At 40.7% G+C, this 16,976-nt stretch overlaps 1 protein-coding gene across 1 annotated transcript in view; it reads right to left on the bottom strand.

Moving 5' to 3' along the window:
* The window catches only part of LOC107589884 (thymocyte selection-associated high mobility group box protein TOX-like), a 56,123-nt gene extending 44,000 nt beyond the window's left edge, over positions 1 to 12,123 (bottom strand). Inside the window, exon 1 of the mRNA XM_016278459.1 lies at positions 11,664 to 12,123. Coding sequence (XP_016133945.1) covers positions 11,664 to 11,762 — 99 coding nt within the window. The 5' untranslated portion in view covers positions 11,763 to 12,123. The remainder of the gene's footprint in view (positions 1 to 11,663) is intronic.
* Positions 12,124 to 16,976: the final 4,853 nt, after the last annotated feature.

The raw sequence follows: 16,976 nt of genomic DNA, 5'->3' as shown, positions 1-16,976 counted from the left end.
ATGAAAATAAACAAGCTGAAACAGTCTTCCTGAAAAACTGCTTTTCTATAGTATTAAGCCTCAAATGTCAACTATACATTGGGTTGGTTTCTTCTTTAAATAAAAAATAAAAATAAAAAATGTGCTTGGTATTATAATGTCATACTAAAACTAAAATTAACACAAAGGAAAAACCCTTAAGATAACCTGTAGAAACACATCTTAAAGACTAACATAACATTACATTAGTGGACTTATTTACAATGATTAATTGCCGCTTTGAACGATTACGTAATTGTGGCATCCGTAATTGTAATCCCAATTAGAAATTCAATTAATTGTGCAGCCCTACTTTTTGTAGAATCTTTTATCATACAACCAGACAAAATAAATAAATAAATAATAATTAAAAGGTTTCATAATTGTAGTCCATGTGATATGTGCTATATAACTTTTATTAATCTCTTTAATCTCATTTAAAGAGATTGTTCTCTAAGTGGAAATGCTTTGATTGCTATTTTTTCTTGTATAATGTTCATTAAAGCATCATATTAGTGTGATAATGTTTTAAAATAATATTTGGCTTAATCTCACTACAACTGAGCACCGTGAGTTTCTACCCAGTGAAACGTGTCAAATGCGAGTGTGGTTGCCTGATCTCCATTAACAGCACTAAAAGCATTAACTTCCTATCTGACAAATTTAAAGGGTGCTTCATTTGTCTTCCAAGAAGCAATTTTGTGTTTTAACCACCTGTAGGAAGCTTTGTGACTCTTTCTCTCTCTACCTCTCTTTCTCTCCCCTTAATGTGCCTCAGGACCTACGGCTGTGAGGTTCATTTGTTTGTGTAGTTTCTCTGCCCATGTTTAATTACAATGGTGCAGCTGTTCCTCATTTACACTGGGGTCATATATTTGAATGTGTGTGTGTGTGTGTGTGTGTGTGTGTGTGTGTGTGTGTGTGTGTGTGTGTGTGTGTGTGTGTATGTGTGCGTGTGTGCATATCTCTCTCACTCTCTCTTTATCTCTCAATTCAGGGCCCTGTTTGCAGAGAGCAAAAACACAGTGTCCACAGCTATCAGACTCAGAGGTACTGAAACAGGGATGATTTTGTGGTTCGACTTATAAGCCTCGACCGTTTGAATTGCAAGGTTGAAAAAATAATCTCGTTATTAAAATGACAAAGGAACTATTTCCATCTTTTAAAACACACATAACACCTGTGTAATACTGATTTGCATTTACATGAACAGGGAAGGCTGGAAACTGAATGCCCAGGGGCTCTGAAAATTCATGAATTGTTTTATAGATCAGCTGTAATATTTGTAATGACAGACTCATTTGCACTCTTATCCAGAATAGGCTAGAAAACTTGCCCTTCCAGACAGATTTTAATATACTGTGCCTTTCGTCTTACGCAGTGAGAATCATATTTTACTAAATCAGGACCACAAGATGCTATTTCAATTGAAAGCTATGCGGAAATGAATGTTTTAAATGACTTTAAAGCTCACATTTTAATGTTTAGTGTAAAATAATGGTAGTGGATGAAAGGCTGTTTTAAAGACAGACAGTCTCATATCCCAACTAATCTAATGCTAAGCCCCAACCGCAAAACTTTTCAAAGTGTTTCTATAAAACAAATGGGTTTGGAACCATTTTTGACTCCATTTTCTATCCTTTCAGCGGGAAACCGCTAAGAAGGTATGACTAATACAAAACAAAATTGAGTATGACTTTCTGCTGGTTTCCTGTTGAAATGAGCTCCTTGTTTTCTCTGTCCACCGCCTTTCATTTCCATTTCACTTGTAACTGTCCTGATAAGGTTTAAGTCCCTTTGAATTACCTTCTCTTTTGCTTATGAACGGCGTACACACTTGCCGCGCTAAAATTAATTGCTCTCTTGTGCACTGCAGTCAGAGTAACGCATATTTTCATGCCTAATTTTAGGCTCATGAGTCGAGTTGATTTGGCTGAGTGTGTCCTCTAAAAGCCTGAATGTGTAAACACCCAAAATATGGAACATCGATCAGCCTCAACCCCTCAAATAATAACTTGAGTAAATGACCTGTTTCAAAGCTTTTCACCAGAGCATGAACAAGCACTGAGGGGAGTTTCTCTGAAAGTCAAGCGTGCAATTATAACTTAAAGTCTGTTATTTTGAGTCGATTTTAACCTCAAACACAGCTGCTCTCAGTAAGGACAAAAACTTTTTAAATAAAAGTGATGTTTGTTGAAAACATCTTTTTCTTCTTGCTCTTGCATGTAGAGGAAATGTCTAAAACACTTTCAAGTACAGTATACAAATAAAGCCATAAAGCTAACTTTTTGCATTTAGGAAAAGTCCTAAAGTGGAAGTAACAGGGATTTACTTAATCTACTTTACTCTATCTATCTATCTATCTATCTATCTATCTATCTATCTATCTATCTATCTATAATCTATCTATCTCTGTCTGTCTGTCCTGTCTATCTTCTATCTCTGTCTGTCTGTCTGTCTGTCTATCTCTGTCTGTCTGTCTGTCTATCTGTTTCTCTCTGTCTGTCTGTCTATCTATCTAAAGGCTATGTAGCTGTTGGCTACGTCAATTAAAATTCAGTTTCAGTTGAATTGAACTGAATTTAAAAGCCATTCTCAATTCAATGAAGAATGTTTTCTATTTTAATATATTTTAATATGTATTTTTTTCCTGTGATGGCAAAACTGAATTTCCAGCAGTCATTACTCCAGTTTTCAGTGTCACATGATTCTTCAGAACTCATTCTAATATGCCGATTTGCTAAGTCAAGAAACATTTCATATTATCAATCAACCTATTATTATCAATGTTGAAAACAGTTATGCTGCTTAATATTTTTGTAGAAATTATTTCCAGGATTCTTCAGAAGAACAGTTTCATCAACGATGAATAAAAGTATTAGTATCTTCCAAAAAACGTACTGATTCCAAATATATTATCAATGCTATTTAATAATGTAAACCAAGGCATCAGAACGCTCACATCATGCTGAAACAACATCATGATTAGTGCAGTATTGATGTTTTGCACACCACCCTACTTATTGCGCTTATAGGTTTTGATTACAGCTAATGATAAGCCTCAGAACGTGGAGTCCATTTTGATGATTATGTTCCAGAGGAGAAAGGTGTGGGGCCCACCTGTTCTAGTGCCGCCGAAACATGATCTCACACTTGTCACAGGACAGCGATCGAGAACTTGCAACGTGTCCTTCCTGATCACAGGAGAACAGAGGACCAGGCATCAAAAGGCTGACAGGTGCCACTTAAACACCAAAGACTGAGCTGAATGAGGGGAAACGTAACAGGCCATTAGTTCACCTACAGATGGGCCCACAAAGGCCAGGGTGTGCTCCTTCACAAAGCTGCCGTGTGCGTATCAGCCCCGATGTGCTGCTGGAAGTCCCTCCACGAAACAGCATCACACAATGGAGAGGCTGGCACTATTATTGCGGTCAGAATGCAAACAAACACACAAATGTGTGTTTAACAGATGCTGGACTCATTGAAACTGTGCACATGCCATGAAATAATACAGAAAAGTTTGTGAATTAAATAAACGGTGGATTATCCGCCTTGTGTGTTGATGACACACACACACTCAAAAACTACAAACAATGAAATATGAGTTATTATGGTGAGAGTCCTTTGAAGATATTAGTAATTAGACCGATGGCAAAAGAGAATGTTTGGGATATTTTCAGCCTGCTCCAAAAATCCTGGATCCGCACCATAACTTTCATTACATTCTGCGAAAAAAAAAAAGACTTTATGTGAAAATGATTGCAATATGTTTCATAGTGAGATTAAACCAAACAATTAAGCTATTCTGGATTGGTTTTCACAGAGCCATCTGTTTGGATGTTTCCTCAAACTGGGAGCCTAATCAGCTATTCATATGTAGACTGTCATTGGGCAAAGCAGACCCAAAAAATGAGATGCCTCCAATGAATCGCAATCACAGATTTGTGCCAAGAGTTTTCATGGCGGCCCTGAAAAAAAAACAATTCCCCCAGCCAAAATAAAGCGAACACATGTCCAGATTTTATGATCATTATGTTCAGCTACTTAATGAGTTGATCTTATGGCATTTTCTGCATCACACTGCACTGGCTGATATGCTAGCAGAGAAGGAAACTAATTATATTGAGAAAATAATCTTATTCTGTAACAAACATGACTGCAACGCAATGTCACATTTGTTTGAATTACACGGAAGGCAGACTCAAAGATTGGAGAGGGCTGAACTGGGACTGACGACTAGCATCGTGAACACAGATGCAGACGATGTAAACATGTCACTAAAATTCAAGGCCGTAAAATGCAACTGAACGCTGTCTTTCTCACAGGAATTCTCGTGTTTACAGCCTTGCATTTTCCACAGTGACAAAGACAAAAATGGAACATACCAAGCAAGCAAAATTCCGTCTTTTTTACCTCCACACACAAAGTGACGCCTTAGCACTTCAGCACAGGTCCCTTCTCACTGACTACGACAAGCTCTTTTCACTTCTTTACAACATCCTCCACTTATGCAGATCTTTTTTTTGTCATTTTCGCATTTAAATGCATCACTGATAGATTTCCCAAACCACCTAGGCTGATTGCAGATACCACATTATTTTCCTCGAATCTGTTTTGCAGGTTTGGCCCTCTGGGTCTGTGGAACGAGCAGTGACAACAATAATCATTCTTCCAGCATAATTAACAACATGTCTGTGGGCTTGGAGATCATGACTGGCAATCATTCTGGACTAGAGGTAGAGGCTCTTTTATTCACTGTACACCTCACTGTGGTGAACTGACTAGGGCCACACAAGCCTGTAACTACATTGAATAAGAAAAACAAATATGTAAGAAAAAAGCCTGCAACATAAACAAACAAACCAGGGGTTTTCAAACTTTTTAATGCCAAAGTTTCCTGGTTTTGTTTTGGAACCCCATAGGCAGCTATATATTCGATGTAGTTTGAAGTGTGATATTAGAAATTAAATAATTGCCTTTTGTATTGTCATTGTACTAAAAGCAAAAGAAGTTATTAAAATATGACCTGTAAAATAATAATTTAAATAATTAACAATAATTCTAAATTCTTCGTATAGCACTCTTACAATAAATATTGGCCTTTCATTTTTTTCTCAGAAATTTTCTGTGGACCACCTTGCAGCCCTCGAGGCCCCCTGTGCATCCCAAACTCTGAATTAGGCTACTGGATTACGCAACATTAACATCAACATTAACATTTTCTGTGAATAACAACATCACTTTTAGTCTGTTCCTCACAAAGCTATCAAATGACTGTAAATATATAGTACTGAAGTCATATGACTGCATTAATAATACTTTTATGGTTTTATTTATTTATTTTTTTTTTAGGAGCAGGATCAGTCACGTCTGGTATCCAGGTAATGGATGCCAAAAGAAATGTGGAGTTTCATGATAGAGAGCAACAGAGAGTCACTGATAGACAGCGTCATTTATGATGTGCAAATAAATTGGTGCTGTGCTACAGTTCCCATGTGAGTGTTTGGACAGTATATTATGTATTTAATATCCACATACGGGAAAATTATATGTGGACATGTCCGTAAAGTCTAAGCAAACAAACCAAGCAGATTTTCTACCTCATAATGGAAGAAAGTATGATGAAACAAGCCCACATTTAATGGCCTTATATAATGAGTGTGTGTTTGTGTTTATGATTGTGTAGTTGAGTTGTACATTGACCTGTAGAGTTGTAATGAACAGTAGCCTGAGCCACAGAGCCTGTCTCTTTAGATATGCACACATGATATGCAATTAAAAACTCTATTCACATTCCAGTGAGGCTGTCAATCAGAAGCAAATCCTTTTTGACAGTAGCCAGTGAACCGTGCCAGCTAGCCACTGAACAGGAACTCAAACAGTAATGGCTTTTGTTACCAGCAAAACCAAATTTGGATGCAATTAAGTTGACCTTAAATGAGAATATATGGATATTGTGCAGATGAGACAATAATTGGATCTTGCTGTGTTAGTTTTTTTCTTTTAGTTTATTAACTGACAATTGGTTTAGCACCTGCTGTTGAGTTGTACGTTGACCTGTAGAGTGGTAATGAACAGTAGCCAGAGCCACAGAGCCTGTCTCTTTAGATATGCACACATGATATGCAATTAAAAACTCTATTCACATTCCAGTGAGGCTGTCAATCAGAAGCAAATCCTTTTTGACAGTAGCCAGTGAACCGTGCCAGCTAGCCACTGAACAGGAACTCAAACAGTAATGGCTTTTGTTACCAGCAAAACCAAATTTGGATGCAATTAAGTTGACCTTAAATGAGAATATATGGATATTGTGCAGACGAGACAATAATTGGATCTTGCTGTGTTAGTTTTTTTCTTTTAGTTTATTAACTGACAATTGGTTTAGCACTAAGATAACAGTAAGAAGCTACTAGAAATATTCAATGTTCAGACTTAACATACACATAAAAAAGGTCAATCTTTTGCAAAGTCATCTGCCAAGTGTAGCTGGTGTGGAGGCGTCATCAGATGGAAAAGTACGAGGAAAACACTGAGGAAAAAAAATGGCATGTTAGTGATGTGTGGCACTTCTTTGTGCTGTTGTGCTTGGAGCTTGACCTAGGCACAACATGAGCAAAGATCACAGCCTTTGTCAGCCGCTCACATTTATGACAATCCACCCATGTGTGGCCAGCCGGTGTAATGTTGACATATGCTGTTGACATAAGAAAAACTACCAGATACCCGTCAGTCGAAGGACATCTCTGTTTAAAGGCGGAGAGCAAGCCATTTTGGGAGTTACAGTACAATGCTTTGAAAACTATTCAAACATGAAGGTGTCTTGTCTAGGCATACTGACATAACTTTTAATAATGCATATAATTCAGCAAAACACAAACCAGGAATAAAATTTTTGGCTTTCATGTTTTAAAACTGTATATTTCATAATAATACATGGCAAGTTGATAAAAAAAAGAGTCTGAAAACTCTAAGGTTTTTTTAAACAAATGATAAGTGATAACTTTCAGAAAATGTTGATCAACAAATTATATATTGTATGAACTTTTTACTTTATTAATGTAATAGCCTGTTAATTTTGAATGAGGTTTGTGATTTTTCCAACCACGTTAACAAAATGTTGGTCTAAATACCGTTTAAAACCTGATTTGTTTGATTTAGCAACAAATCAATGAAAATTAAATATTTAAAAGAAGAAACTTCAATGGAGAAATACAGAATTTGATGCGTTTAAAACTACCTTTCATGCTAGGTTAATTTCGTTTCAGTTTACCAAACATATCTAATAGTTCTCAAATCTTACGATTTATGCTTCTAATGGTTAAAAATCTGTAAATTTGAAAGTTAAAAAAGCAGCTGTGGTTGCCAGGTAACAGGGAAAATGTATATTTAATTAACCGATACAATGTTCATACCGACCAAGTGAAGTATTAAAATCTGTTTTATAGCCTACCTTTATAATATACTAACAACCAAAGTTTATCACAAGTAGCTTTTCCACAAGCTGAGATTAATACTAATATATAGAAAGCGCAGTGTCTTTCACACAAATACCATCCTGGTAACATGATTCGTGGAAAGTGCCACATTATTTACATTTATATGCTACAGTTTGAGACAAGAACAATAAAACTATTTGGAATTTTTTACACCAAACCATATACCATTATGACATCAGGCGAACGATACAACATCAAATACAAACAGACTACTGCATGCATTGATTTCCTCTCACATTTAGGAATGTGGTTTGAACAGTGCTCTAAAGGCAGAGGCTGGAAGGGGGCACGAATGAAATACCCACTCAGTCTCACAGTCACCCTGTAATCACATCACTCTTTCTGAGAAGCAGTGACCTGGTAAACAGAGATCACCCATGCTAACTCCTCTCTTCTTCTCTCCGAGTCAAATCAGCTTCTTTCAGTGCACAGATGATAAGTCCGTTAACTCCTTTGTTTAAAATGCACATGCGTGTAATGATCATTACAGCTGGAGTAGTAGAAGGACTTTGGGGGGGTTGGGGGGCCCGGAGTTTTAGAGTGGGGTTTGAGTACTGCTCTTGACTAACAAACACAAAAGACAGAGTATTATGTCAGGGTCGACATCCTGGGACCCTCTGACATCCAGGACCACCAAAGATCTCAGTAATTTCTACTTAATTGAAAATGCCTGTGGCTAAGGCATTTTCAAAACATTTAGGAATGTGGTTTGAACAGTGCTCTAAAGGCAGAGGCTGGAAGGGGGCACGAATGAAATACCCACTCAGTCTCACAGTCACCCTGTAATCACATCACTCTTTCTGAGAAGCAGTGACCTGGTAAACAGAGATCACCCATGCTAACTCCTCTCTTCTTCTCTCCGAGTCAAATCAGCTTCTTTCAGTGCACAGATGATAAGTCCGTTAACTCCTTTGTTTAAAATGCACATGCGTGTAATGATCATTACAGCTGGAGTAGTAGAAGGACTTTGGGGGGGTTGGGGGGCCCGGAGTTTTAGAGTGGGGTTTGAGTACTGCTCTTGACTAACAAACACAAAAGACAGAGTATTATGTCAGGGTCGACATCCTGGGACCCTCTGACATCCAGGACCACCAAAGATCTCAGTAATTTCTACTTAATTGAAAATGCCTGTGGCTAAGGCACGCACACAGCAGACTTTATATTACGGAGCACGGCCCATGACAGCAATACATATCTGAGATATCTAATTTCTCATCCGTTTTTAATGTAATCTCCTTAAGAGCAGGAATGTACTATCATTTTTACAAAGACATCAAAACCACAGACAGAAGATTCAGGAGACTTTTGCCCATAATTGTAATCAAAAGAGTCTGAATTTAATTTTGCAGGTTTTCCACTGACAAACGTTTATAGGTCTCTTGAGAGAGAAAACAAGTAAAAACTAAAGCCATATGTTTGCTGGGTATTAAAAATGTAAGTCAATAAAAATACACAGGTCTGTTCTGCTCACCAACTCTTGGAATATTTGCTGTTGCTTTAAATGCACAGGCAATTCAATCATCTTGTATGAGCCAAATTCATTCATAGTACACTGAAACAAAAAAACTGGTGTAGGATTTACTTCGAAACTATTTTCAGTCATAAACTGCAAAAAATAAAAATAAATTACAAAGAAATTTCAAGTATCAATGAACTAAACATGACATTTTGAAGTAACTGAAATAAAAACTGAAATAGTATTTTCTTGTAGAACGTATTTCATTTGCAACTTCGAAAAAACGTTTTCTACACTGTGAACATCATTCAAACCTTGTAGGTACAAAGCCCAATTATTTAGATTGGACTTCTGCTATCCTAAGACTTGACAGCACACAAGATTGTAGACTGTAAACAAGCAAAACCTGTGAAATCTGGGAACGTACAAGCTTTCACCATTCCTTAAAACCACATCAACGATGAACTTACAAGACAATGAGTCATGCTTAGTGTTAACAGCTTGCTTGCATTATCTCATTGGCTGTAATAACTTCGAGCCTGCAAATTCCATTAAAGCAGCGACTTGAGCACCAGCTGAAAGTCATTAGGCATGAAATAAATCATTGACTTTGATATAGGTTGGCTTCAGCGGAGTAGTTTTGTTGGCCATTAATGGTCAGGGGCTGCATCTTTGCCCGTTTTCATAATCCTAAACAATCTGTAATCCAATCCTACCCATGATGCCACACTCTCTCTCTCTCTAGAGTACCCTTCAAGACCACTCTTGACTTCCTTAACAGCAGCGCTCGTGTATTAAAGCACACAGCCGAGGTGCAGATTCAGATTCAAAGAGTCCTCTACAGGGTCTTCAAAATTCAAATTTAATTGCTTTTGCATTTATTTGCTTGCTAAACACTTTCTTAGCAAACCGACACTGTATCTTGTGACAAAAATATCAGAATAGGTAGAATGATAAGCATAGGGCGATAAGAACCAAACTGTATGGCGCAGGAAGTGTGGAGCATTAGTGTGTTCAAAGTTGCTCAGTTTTTTTCTCCTTGCAGCAATAACTTCAGGCTCGAAACGTGTACCTTTCACAGCACAAAAAGCATCGTGCTAGACAAACACAGACTTTCATGCATTTACACGTTTTGCTGAACTGCAGAAAATCCACAACAAAGTGCACTGCAACTGAACGCTTTTAAACCAGCACATGCCTCCAAGGCTCGGAACTAAATCCATAGCGTATGAATAAAGATACAGTGCTTGTGTTTATATCTTTCTATCCACATCAAACAGAAAGAATGTGGACCACAGTCTTCTGGGATCTGAGGAGAGCAGGTAGGGAGGAAGGCAATCAGATGGGGGGCTTTGTGCACAGACTGAATCAGTCCCACTGGCAGCGTGACCCCCGTTTAGCCACATACCATCAATTTCTGTCTATTTGTTCTATAGATACCACACACCACTGTCACAATCTCCGTCCCCCCCCCCCCCCTTCTCTCTTTCTCACTCCTCCAACTCCTGCTCCCCTCCTCCCTCTCTTTCTGAATTGCTAAAATGAAAAATCTTGAGTGGAGTTGATATAGGCTGACTTGCCTCTGCAGTAAAATTACACTATATAGATTATATCTGAAAGCCCTTCCCCTCCTTCCCTCCCTCTTCCTTTCCTCCCTACCCCCGCCAACCTCTTTTCTCTCCTCTCTGGTTTTATAAACTCAGCAAAGATATTAACAATTTACTGCTGCACATCAAAATTACATCTAACAAATGAATCACTGAAACAATGCAGTTAAATTGTGCTTTCAAGGATTTTTTTTAAATAGTCTGTCACTAAAATTGTGATTCGTCCATAAAACATTTCACTGTGTATGTAACTGCTCTTAGACATGGATATGAGACCCATGGCAGTGAATCAAGAAGCACTGAAAGGAATAATACAACCCCAACCCCCACTATATCACCCCACAGTAACCCTACCCCCTCCTCATTCACTCTCTCTCACACACACACCCTCTCTCTTCCCCATCTCTCTTTATCCTGCGCATATGCACTGCACACACACAGTAACAGCACCATCATTAGGAGAAATAGAGGAATACAAACCCCACATATCTCTGTTGTTCCTCAGGGACTGGAGGATAAATTAATGCCATAGGTATAAAGTATGATTAATGAACATACACACTACACACTATATGTTACTATTTGTTATTTGTGCATGTTGTGTAAAGGACAGTTTGTTGATGTGCATGAGTTTGGGGCTGTGATGAAGAGCAGGTGTATTTAAGAAAGCGCGCTACTTTTTGCTACCAACTTAAATGGTGCATTTTATTATTATTTTAAATTTTATTTAACGTTACATTCCGCGCGCGGTGTTTCTATGACAACCCGCAACCGCGTTTTTAAGTTCGCTACGTAAAAGGCACGTGAAAATGCTGATGAGCGCGTTTAAGAGTTAAACATATAAACATTTATAGTGAAGAAAAAATAAACAAATAATAAACAAAGTCACCCGGTTTGGATACATTTGTGGCCCCGCGCTCAATCGCTCCTACTTTCCCCGACTCTCTGTGACAGTCGAGTAAAGTACAAACTTTGAACAAGTCCTCAACAGTTCCTTCAAGTTCAGCCAGGCAAAACTCAAACAAAACACGTTCATGAATATCCATATCATAAAAGATCATGCATCATAAAATGAAGCTTTACCTTATTGCAATACGGAGAGTCCGAATAGTGTGACTGTCCCAGTCGGGAAGGATCTGTTGCTGATGGTGGTGGAGGTTGTGGATAAAATCTCACGTCCATTTCAATAAAAACATCAACCGGTCCCTATTGCCTTTCCACTAGAAAGCGTGTTCCTCGCTTACTCAGAAATCTCGACGCAAATAAGAGAAGGTGCAAAGTGAAGACTGAAAAGAGGCTCTCTATTGCGCCTCACATCCGCTCCGCGGTTTTCGCAAAAACTTTTAAATGAACCTCTAACGTTACCTCAGTCGACTTACAATAGAAAGATACCGCAGAAAAAACGAGCGCTCAGGTTTGGAGAGAACAAGAGCATCTGGTGAGTCTGTGTAGACTGTTGTGAGTAGAGATGTGTATCTTCTTGGTGCAGCTGTGGCTCAGTGTTACTGCTCTATGGAGAGAAGCGAGCGCTTTGCCAATGTTCACACACAAAAGACTCGCAAGACACGCGGCGCTACCGCTGAGCGGCCACAGGGGGCGCTGCGATGTGCGCTCCAGCTTCAGCATTTGCATCACTTTGCGTATGATACTGTCTAAACATTAGGTGACGGAAGATTACGTTTAGCTGTGCCAGTATCGCTCTTCAATACGAACATATTTTTGACAGGAGTGTCTTTAGAATGAAAATGTAATGATAAACAAGAGTCTACAGCAGTGGTTCAAACCTGTAGGACTCAGCAAACTTCCAAATTGGGCCCCAAGATGAACTAGATTATTTAAAACAGTCTTTTGTCTTTAAATATTGTTTAATTTCACATGCAGTTTACAAGTTAAACTTCACATTTTAAACACTGAATCCTGCTAAAAATCAGGAAGTCAACCATGTAAACTGGCATCATATTTTTATCATCATCATTTGTTTTTATTGAAGAACATACAGTTCTTTAAAGTTATGGAATCACAGTTTTAATGTATCAACACTATGGGCCCTATATCAGGAGACGTGCTGATATCGCGTTTGGTCTCGTTCTGTATCGCGTATCTTTGTCAGGGTCCAGCCTTTGTTTTATTTGCTCTCTGCAGTTTGTTTTTGTTTCTCTTTGGGGTTTTTTTCATTCTAGTCAGTGTGTTATTTTGCTGCTGCTTGTTCTCTTTTGTGGTCTTGTCTTGTGTGTTGTGTTATGTCTTGTGTTTGTTCCTGTTCTGTGTTCTGAATCCCTCCTGGCTGCTGTTCTCAAGACCTGGCTATCTGACTGGACTGGTATCACTACAGCTCCAAGTATCAAGCCCTGGTTTCTCGAGCTGCTACCTGATATCCAGTGTTCTCATTGACTGGGGCTGCTCTATCTCCTTTGTTCTCCAGCAAGACTTTGTTCAGGTCTGACCAAGGACCAGCAGACTGCCCTTTCCTACTGTTTGGACTCTCACATCATCCCATTCGTTCCTTGTCTTGTCAATAAACCTCACTCCCTTGATCATTCTGCATCTGGGTCTCTCTCGTATACTGCTGTGACAGAACCGTGATAGAACGAACCAGCCATCCCCAGACCCAGCAGCAATGAGCACCTGTATAGTTCCTCCCGGTACCGCCAAGGAGAGACGGGCACTCCAGCAGGCAGTGGTATCGCTCCACCAGCAGGGCCGGGATGTGCGTTCATTTGCCCAGTTCTTCTGGACCATGGCAAGGGGCCTGGAGTACCAGGATTCAACCCTTAAAAAGGCATTCAATGTCTGCTTGGATGATCCCATACCACAACGGGAGATGGAGCAACTAAGGATCCTAGACTATTGGAACTTTTCCAATTATCTGCATCACCGCAAAGACTGGCAGATCCTTAACCCTCCTGAGGATGTCTGCAGCGACTACTCTGCCCCTCTTCCTCCTTCGAGTCAAGTCCATGATTATCTTCCGACTCCCACTGAGAAACGAAGAAACAGAAGAAAGAGGGCGGCTCGAGTTGCTGCATCTGCCAGTGAGTCCTCAGTGTCGGCTCCAGCCCCTGAGTAAGTCTGCAGTGACCAACCTTTTCCTCTTCCTTCACTGAGTCAAGTCCCAAATCATCTTCTGACTCCAAAGAAGCTCAAGTCGAGAAAGAGGAGAGCAGCCCACAACACTGCCTCAGTCGAGTCTGCTCCTGCCAATCCAGAGCCAGTCGAGTCCGCTCCTGCCAATCCAGAGCCAGTTGAGTCCGGTCGAGTCACCCCAGAGTCTGTCGAGTTCGTTCGAATCCTCCCAGTGATGGTCAAGGTTTCTTCCGTCATTCTTGAGTTGATGGAGAGGGTTGCAGTCACCCCAGAAGCGGCCAATCATGCACCTTTGAGCCCTCAAAAATGTAAGAAGAGGAGGGCACACATTGTGCAGCCAAACGCTCTTCTTCCAGAGGTCCCAAGCACACTGGTCCAGGAGGGCCTGAGTTCAGAAGTTGCCGATCCATTGGCCCAGGAGGGCCCGAGTCAGGTGCCCCTGAGTTCAGTGGTTCCAGAGGACCCGATTCTGATGATCCCTAATCCACTGGTCCAGGAGGACCCGAGTCAGGAGAGCTCAAACCCATTGGTCTAGGAGGGCCTGTATCAAGAGGCCCCCAGTCCAGAGGTCCAGGAGAGTTTGAGTCAAGAGGTCCCCAATCATGTGGTTCAGCAGGACCCGACTCAGTTGGTCCTGTATTCAGTGGTTCCAGAGATATACAGTCTGGAGCCAATCCCTAAGCCGCCTACTTCACTAGCTAAGCCTGTGTTGAAGGAACCTGAGACTGCACCGTCTGAATTATTTATGAGACCTGTTTTGTCCAAGGTGGGAACTCTAAACAGCACTGCTGCCTCAACAGAAACTGTTCATGACCTGGCCATGGAGGTCATTCCAGAGCATCTCACCCTGCCTGTTATGGCCATGGAGGCTACCTCAGAACAGCGAGCCAGTCCTGTTGTGCCCACAGAAACCAATCCTGTTTGTCATGTCATGCTTTCAGAAACAATTCCTGTTTCGGCCAGGGAGGCCCTTCCTGAGCATCTGAGTGCACCTGTTAGGGCCACGGAGGCAATCTTGGGTGTGATCTCCAGTCATGTTTTGCCCATGGAGACTGATCCTGTCTGTAATGTCATGCCCTCTGGTCCTGTTCTGGCCACGGAGACCCTTCCAAAGCATCCATGTCTGCCTGCTAAGGCCACAAAGACCGCCTTGGGTCTATCCAGTCTAGTCATAACCACATAAACAGAACCTGACAGTGATGTTACTTCCTCAGAATCTGCTCCAGCCCTGTTCACGGAGGCTATTTCTGTCCATCTTGATCTGCCTGCTATAGCCACAGAGGCTACCTCTGAGCTGCTCACTAGCCATGACTCACCCAAAGAGATCCTTTCTGCCAGTCAAAACACAGTCAAGAAGTCTGTATCAGCCCCAGCATTGTGTACATCTAGATCTGATAGAGCCTCTGAAACGGTGCATGATGTAATATTGGTGCAGGAGTCTTCAAAGTTATCCTCATTACCAACAAGTGCAGTTATGGCTCCTGAATTTGTTCCTGAGCATTTCCATAATCAAGAGACTGCATCTATTCGAGACACCAAACCTAGTTGGGAGTCCCCACTAGTGAAGAGGGCCCCTATCTCTAGAGGTGTCACTAATCGGGTTCCTATATCACCCTCAGTATTGCCTGGCTGTCATGCTCCTCCAAAGTTACCAGTCCCAAGATATTCCCCTGGACTGTTTTCTGCCCACCCAGCCCTGCCCCCTGTGTTTCCTGGCTACTCTGGACCTCCAATCTTTCCTCCCCACCTGCCCCCCCAGTTGGTACCTCCTTGATCCCTGATTAACCCAGTTCTCCCTTGGACCCCTTCATCCAGTGTGGATGCCTGGAGGCATCCATTGGAGGGGGGTACTGTCAGGCTCCTGAATCCCCCCTGGCTGCTGTTCTCAAGACCTGGCTATCTGACTGGACTGGTATCACAACAGCTCCAAGTATCAAGTCCTGGTTTCTCGAGCTGCTGCCTGATATCCAGTGTTCTCATTGACTGGGGCTACTCTATCTCCTTTGTTCTCCAGCAAGACTTTGTTCAGGTCTGACCAAGGACCAGCAGGCTGCCCTTTCCTACTGTTTGGACTCTCGCATCATCCCATTCGTTCCTTGTCTTGTCAATAGACCTCACTCACTTGATCATTCTGCTTCTGGGTCTCTCTCGTAAACTGCTGTGATAAAACCGTGACAATCTTGTCAGTGTCTGCGCTTGCTTGGCCATTTGTTGCGGAGAAAATAAGGAAATTGTGTTCAAGCGCCAGCAGAAAACAGTGTAAAGAAATAGTCTTTGAGAGAAGCAGTCTTTATCAGCGGAAGTTAAAAGCAGCTCGTAAGTGTATTTACTTGTCTCATTAGTGTTTAGTGCCGTTGTTGTTGCTAGGAAACACTTGTTTTGTTTACTGTGTGGAGACGTGCTGATATCGCGTTTGGTCTCATTCTGTATCCCGTATCTTGTCGGCGTCTGCGCTTGCTTGGCCATTTGTTGCGGAGAAGGGGGGGGGAGTGTGTCCAACTGAATTGGTTTGGTGTTTTGTTGGACGGGTACAGAAAGGCTTAGTTTACCGCAGCAGCGGTCGTGGCGGCCGTCGTGTGAGGGCCTCCTCGTGGTGGGACCAGGGAGTGTGGGGACCATCGACTCTACTGTGCGACTCCACCGGGCAGGGACACCGGCATGGGATGGGTGTTGCTTTTTGTGTCTCCTCTTTCCTATTGCTTGTTTTGCTTCTGTTTCAGTTTTTGTGGCAATTTCTTGCTATGTGTAGGTGAGTTGTTGTTTTTTGGCATGTGTGTTTGGCAGTGTTGTTTTTTAGGATTGCTGATAGGCTACTGTCGTTTGGTTTATATTGTTTGTATTTGTTGTTTATTTTAGTTTTGGTTGCATTGTGTCTGTATAGGTCTTTTATTGAGTTGTTTTGGTGCTTCGGCAGACTGGGTGGAGGTGAAGTGGTGTATATGTGTTGAATTTGTAAATGTGTATGTACATATGCAGTATGTGTGTGTGTGTGTGTGGGGGGGGGGGTTGTACATGCACATATATGTAGTTGTTTTTTTGGTGTTTGGCTTCGTATCATGTTGGAATCATTATTATACACTTATACCTTTTGTTCTTTAATATTTTGAATAGTTTTTAGCTTTATTTTTTTGTTTTTCATTTAAATGTTAAGTTTTGAAATTTAGTTTTATTCATTTGTCACTTTTATTTAATCTCTTTATTTTTTTAAATGTGTATAGGTAGTATTTATAATGTTTTAGCTTTTAGTTTTGGATCTGTTTTTAGTTGTTTTAATACTACAATTGATTGCTTCTGTTGTCCTCATTTGTAAGT

The sequence above is a fragment of the Sinocyclocheilus grahami genome, unplaced genomic scaffold (genome assembly GCF_001515645.1).
Source record: "Sinocyclocheilus grahami isolate Dianchi unplaced genomic scaffold, SAMN03320097.WGS_v1.1 scaffold121.1, whole genome shotgun sequence".
NCBI lineage: Eukaryota > Metazoa > Chordata > Actinopteri > Cypriniformes > Cyprinidae > Sinocyclocheilus > Sinocyclocheilus grahami.
Note: the sequence above shows the minus strand (reverse complement) of the source record. Positions and strands in the feature narration are given on the sequence as shown.